Raw genomic sequence first — 6,000 nt, 5'->3', positions numbered from 1 at the left:
CTGAGAGAAGCTTTCAGTCAACAGACGGTTGAACGACAAATGCTCTCATCTCAAATGAAAGCTAGGTTTTCTCTTATGTGAGCACTCCAGGCATAAGACCTCAGTTTCCATCTTAAAACACTGTGGTCACCTACAGGTGTGCTGATCGCAGGTGTGGGGGGTAGCGATATGAAGCCTGCTTTCCCACAACCAGAAGGGCAAGTCATTGCCTCAAGCAATCATACCAAACATCACCAGGCCTCCACTCAGCAGTTACAGATACAGACGGAAACATTCAAGCACAGAATGGATACAATGATGCTATTCATCATTATTGTACATTTATATAAGAACATCCTTTGCATGGAGAGTGTGCTATACACAATCACATGCACATGCCACGCAAAAAGGCTCATGTGAAGTATATGTGAACAACACATGAAGTAGGCTAGCCCACGAAGGACACAACAGGTCTTACAGTGCCAGTGACTCTGACGTCGTGCAGACGACCCCACTCGTCCTCATGGCTGTCCACCATCATCATTCCCTCCTCCTCTTCCATCCTCCACTTGGCCTCCAGGTCCAGCTTCACCTCCTCCCCAAGAGAGTGCATCCCCACAGCGGGGTGGAGAGCCTCAGGAGATCCCGGGACCACCACAGTTCCAACCTGGATACAAATGCAGCATTTACTTTTTTTTTATATTAATTCATTTTATTTAACCTTTGTTTATCCAGGTTAGTCTCATTGAGATAAAATCTATTTTTCAAGAGAGACCTGGTCCAAGACAGCAGCAGGGGGGAACAATGTTTCAGACAAAACTCATACGTAGACACAGATATATTACAAACAAATTACAGACAAACACACATACAGTTGTGGTCAGAAGTTTACATACACTTGTAAAGAACATGTATGTCATGGCAGTCTTGAGTTTCCAATCATTTCTACAACTCTTATTTTTCTGTGATGGTTCTTTTATGAATTTATTATGGGTCTTCTGAAAATGTGACAAAATCTGCCATTCTAAGACCTTAATTCTAGCCTGATTTAGCCATTCCTTTACCACGTTTGATGTGTGTTTGGGGTCATTGTCCTGTTGGAACACCCAACTACGTCCAAGACCCAACCTTCTGGCTGATAATTGTAGGTCTTCCTGAAGAATTTGGAGGTAATCCTCCTTCTTCATTATTCCATTTACTTTCTGTAAAGCACCAGTTCCACTGGCACCAGTTCCGCCGGCCCAGAGCATAATACTACCACCACCATGCTTGACGGTAGGTATGGTGTTCTTGGGGTGAAAGGCCTCACCTTCTCTCCTCCAAACATATTTCTGGTCATTGTGGCCAAATAGCTCAATTTTTGTTTCATCTGACCACAGAACTTTCCTCCAGAAGTCCTTTTCTTTGTCCATGTGATCAGCAGCAAACTTCAGTCGAGCCTTAAGGTGCCGCTTCTGGAGCAACGGCTTCCTTCTTGCACGGCAGCCTCTCAGCCCATGGCGATGTAAAACACGCTTGACTGTGGACACTGACACCTGTGCAGCTTCGAATTCATGGCAGACCTGCTTTCTGGTGGTTCTTGGTTGACTCTTGACCATCCTGACCAATTTTCTCTCAGCAGCAGGTGATAGCTTGCGTTTTCTTCCTGATCGTGGCAGTGACACAACTGTGCCATGCATTTTATACTTACAAACAATTGTTTGCACAGTTGATCTTGGGACCTGTAGCTGCTTTGAAATGGCTCCAAGTGACTTTCCTGACTTGTTCAAGTCAATGATGCGCTTTTTCAGATCCGTGCTGAGCTCCTTAGACTTTCCCATTGTAGCGTTTCTGGCTGAGTGTAATGAGTGTATCAAACGAGCCCTATTTAAATGGGCTGAAATAAGTCACCAGCTGTAGTCAATCATAATCACTCAGATAGAAGTTAAGAGGCCATGCCACAAAGCAAATTTGATTGACACAACTTTCTACATCACCAAAATTGATAATTCAAGGTGCTGTATGTATATTTTTGACCCAGCAGATTTTGTCACATTTTCAGAAGACCCATAATAAATTCATAAAAGAACCAAACTTCATGAATGTTTTGTGTGACAAAGAAGTATGTGCTCCAATCAATCCATCACAGAAAAATAAGAGTTGTAGAAATGATTGGAAACTCAAGACTGCCATGACATACATGTTCCTTACAAGTGTATGTGAACTTCTGACCACAACTGTACATATATGACAAACTATACTGAGGCACATGGGTGGACCAACTTGAAATGATGACAGCAAACACCAAAGTGAGGGGATTTCTTTTGAATGTGTCTGTGTGTGAAGTAGAATAAGAGCATGGTGAACTGGGCATCTTACTTCTTTGCCGTTCTTGGTGAAGAAAACAGTTGCCTGGCCATCCTCAAAAGACTCAAAGTATATCCCACAGCCGATGCGATCGCCTCTGTTACATTTTGGCCCAAACTGCTGTCCAACAGTGTTGCCATTGTACAGTCTGTGGAATGGCAGAGGGGTGAGGTTGAGCTGGCTGAGCCACAGTTGGCAGTCACACAAGTACCTCTGGGTATCTCTTGCCATTGGCAAAATAGGTCTGGGTACGGAAAATTCTAAATAAATCTGGCATTCTAGATGAATGTTTGGGATCATTAAAAAATGAAACGTGTATATCAACGATTCTGGGCAGAAACGGCTAAAAAATGTAGAAATGGCTAAAACAGGGGCACGACACATACTTGCCGTCGTCAGCGTGGTAGGCTACGGAGTGAGGAAGCCAGCCTGGCTGATGGTCCAGCTTGTAGTACTGAGGCACCAGACCAACAGCAATCATTCCTCGCACTCCTGTGTCAATGATTGTCACCTAAAAGCACCACAGAACACTCTACTTAAACGCCATAACATCCCCATAGTCATAAGTATGAGTAACTCAACTTCATTTGAAACAAGGAAGAAAAAAAAAGTGCACATTCACATTTCCTGGAGGGGGGTGACAGACAGCTGTTCATGAGCACCTGCGACTTGGTACACACTTTCCAACTGACAGCGATTAATTATGACATCATGCCTAGGGGGCAGTAATCATGGACGCACAGCAATCAGAACATTGACAGATCCGAGAGCTCTGAAAAGGGGAAACCATTAAGTCCTTCCCCATGACTCACTACTGTTCCTTCAAGCGTGTGAGAAAATACCCTCGAGTCTCACACTGTGTCATTGAGTTACGTTCCGAGTCCTTTTCTGAGCCTGATAATCCTTAGATTGCTGTGATGAAAGAGCAGAGGCAGGGCTGGACAAATGGGAAAACCTCACCTGAGATGGACACATGTATGCCAGAGATGGAGAGACAGAGGCCACAACTGAAAGATAGTTGGTCAACCCTCACCCTCTGCAAAATGGTCTGAGCCTCGTAAAGCAATAGCTTCCGAACACCAAATACAAGAAGCACGGATTAAGTTAAACGTGCAGTTACATGATTGATGTGTAGCATCAGTGTTTTGGCAATGATATTCTTGAAAACGAGATGATTTAAGTCGACGTGTCAAAAACAGAGAAGACGAATTGAAAAAGAGAAAAATAATTACATGGCTTCAGTCTGTGTTTCATAAACAGGCTGGTGTTTTATTCATTTTAAGGTGTGTCATTCCTGAAAAGTGGGGTATGATTTCCCTTTCATTACAGTTAAAAAAAGGCGTGGGCAAGCAGTCAGACACACATTATGTCTGCCCAATCAATCCTCCCAAAGTTTTAGACAGAACCAGGACTCCTTCCCTGTACCTCCATACCCACTCACTGCCCTGGCATACCCTCGAGAGGCCAGTCTACACACCAGACCTCTCCCTATCCCACAATGTACAGCCAAGTCCTCCTTTCCTGAGCTTTCCCAAAACCCAGGACGCTTTTTATGAGCCTGCTGTCTTTATAATTTAGTCTGGAGGGATTCATATTAAAAAAAAATGTTCTGATGAATAACTGGGGAGTTATGTTGCACACCACATTCTTTTAAACTGGAAAACTACCATGTTTGATCCATTTGTCAGATCATTTGTTACAAAGAAAGAAGGGTCCAAAAATAACATGGTTTGGGCTGGTCTACAAGCTATTTTACTCCAGTGTGTCAGCTATATTTAGCAGCTGTGCAGCCCTTTTGAGCTCAGACTGCAGTTAATCAAGAGGGTGTGAGTCTTGATGGGCTCACTCAGACTTGCGATGTACTTGAACAAGGCTCTTGAACTGTCAAGAACAATACAATAGCAGTGTGGGAGCTACACCTTAAAAACTTGTGTTACTTGTGAAACTTGAAAGACAGGATACTATAGTTTCTGATATGTGTTATGTCCAACAATACATAACACATATAGAGGACATTGGTTGAAGTGAATGGTAAATGTTTCCCTTAGCAATAGTTAGGTGGGGCGGCCCAATACGACACCGGCAATACAGTCAGAGTTCTGGTTACTACTTAACCAACTTAGCAAACAGTTGTCCGGTCTCTATTTTTACTACACTTAGCTAATTCCCTAAAATAAACAAACAAGTCTTTCTGTACAACTAACAGCTGCCTGATTAGTGTTGTGGAGTTTGCTGATTGATCAAAACACCTGTGCGTCACATCTGGATACCATGTGATCAGCACACCCCACAACACTAACCATGGATGCAGTTTGCCGTGAAGATATGCCAGCATGTCACAAGAGTATTTTCATACAGCCAACATGTTCCCTTACAGTCAAATAGGCTAACAACTGGACGGGTGAGTAGTAACCAGAGACAGTGCCAGTTAAACCATAGGGTCACTCTCCGGCTAGGACCCCAATAGTGATCTGAGCCTACTGTACCTCAAAATAGCAGTTTTCTTTTGATAACGGCCTAGGAGCCACGAAGCAGCCAACTTCATCTGAGTTCCCTTGGTAACTGTAACAGAATGAGTGTGAAATAGCAATTTATTTTATTTTCATTCAGCCTATTTGAATGTGTGAAAATTGTTCTTCAACTTATGAATGGCCATAAGAATAATACTGTAAGTTCCTGGCCATGCATTGAGGTGGCATGACAAAGGGTGGAAATGGGTGTCTGTCAAGTGTAAGGGTAATGAATCCACACCCTCACCTCACCCTGCTACTAGCCGTCACCTCACCCCCATGACCCACCTGAGGATGTGTCCGTCCCTCAACATTCTTTTGAACCGCTCGCGGTAACGCACTGCCCGCACCTCGCGAATCTCTCGAATTCTCCTTCTCCAGTTCAGGAAGCGGTAGTGGAGATTGATGTCGTCCATTACTCACCTGAGAAGAGAGAAACCCTACAGTGAGGCTACTTTACCGCACTCATATCATTTTAAACAGCGAAAATGACATGACCTAGCTAAAGATTAAGGCAACCAGAATCATGTAAAATATCAGGTGACTAGTTAGCTAAAGGCAAGCCAAGACGGGCAGAGCTGTCAGGCACTTTTCAACGTCAGACGCAGACAGCAAGAGTAGGCTGGCTACACACAATCTCTCACACGTCCTGTAGCAATTAAGTGGTAACATTGTATAAACACAGATAAAACAAGTTCCTCACCTTATCTTCAGGCTACTGTTCCCGGGCCACTGTGGCCACATTCGTTCTTGTTCACAAATTTCCCGAACCTATACTGTCTGTCGATCTCCATCAACGCAAATTCCGCATATGGCGCTTTCTAATGACATCATGATACAACAACGATAGAGAGAGCCAATCCGTGCACATCTCGGGCCAAACAAGTAACTTGTCTTTTATTTATTTTTTATGTAGCATTTATTTGGAATACAAATGGTGTTCGTTCTCTTGCTGTGTGTTTGCTGACTAGTACTGGCCCAGACAATCCCTCCTGCTGTAATTTGTTGCTGTGTGTATGTGTGGGTGAGTGGTTGGATGATTGGGTGCGTAAGAAAAGAAGGGAGAGAGAAAATTTGAGGTGATATTATAAGAGGAAAATTCTTCTTAAGCTACCTAATTAAGTGTTGGAGGCGCATAGGAGGAATCCTAGGCTCTTGAGAACGG

General features: G+C 43.6%; 1 protein-coding gene across 1 annotated transcript; it reads right to left on the bottom strand.

Moving 5' to 3' along the window:
* Positions 1-457: 457 nt before the first annotated feature.
* Positions 458-5,664, bottom strand: LOC310824532 (SPRY domain-containing protein 3-like; the record flags this gene model as incomplete). The annotated part of the gene is made up of 6 exons (XM_083697791.1): positions 5,539-5,664; positions 5,124-5,258; positions 4,812-4,887; positions 2,712-2,836; positions 2,338-2,473; positions 458-646 (listed from the first exon to the last, which is right to left on the bottom strand). Coding segments are annotated over exons 2-6 (654 nt in total), but the record flags the coding sequence as incomplete, so codon positions are not given.
* Positions 5,665-6,000: the final 336 nt, after the last annotated feature.

The sequence above is a fragment of the Argentina silus genome (genome assembly GCF_951799395.1).
Source record: "Argentina silus genome assembly, contig: scaffold_296, whole genome shotgun sequence".
NCBI classification, from domain to species: domain Eukaryota; kingdom Metazoa; phylum Chordata; class Actinopteri; order Argentiniformes; family Argentinidae; genus Argentina; species Argentina silus.
The sequence above is the reverse complement of the archived record's forward strand: the minus strand, read 5'-3'. Positions and strand labels throughout refer to the sequence as shown.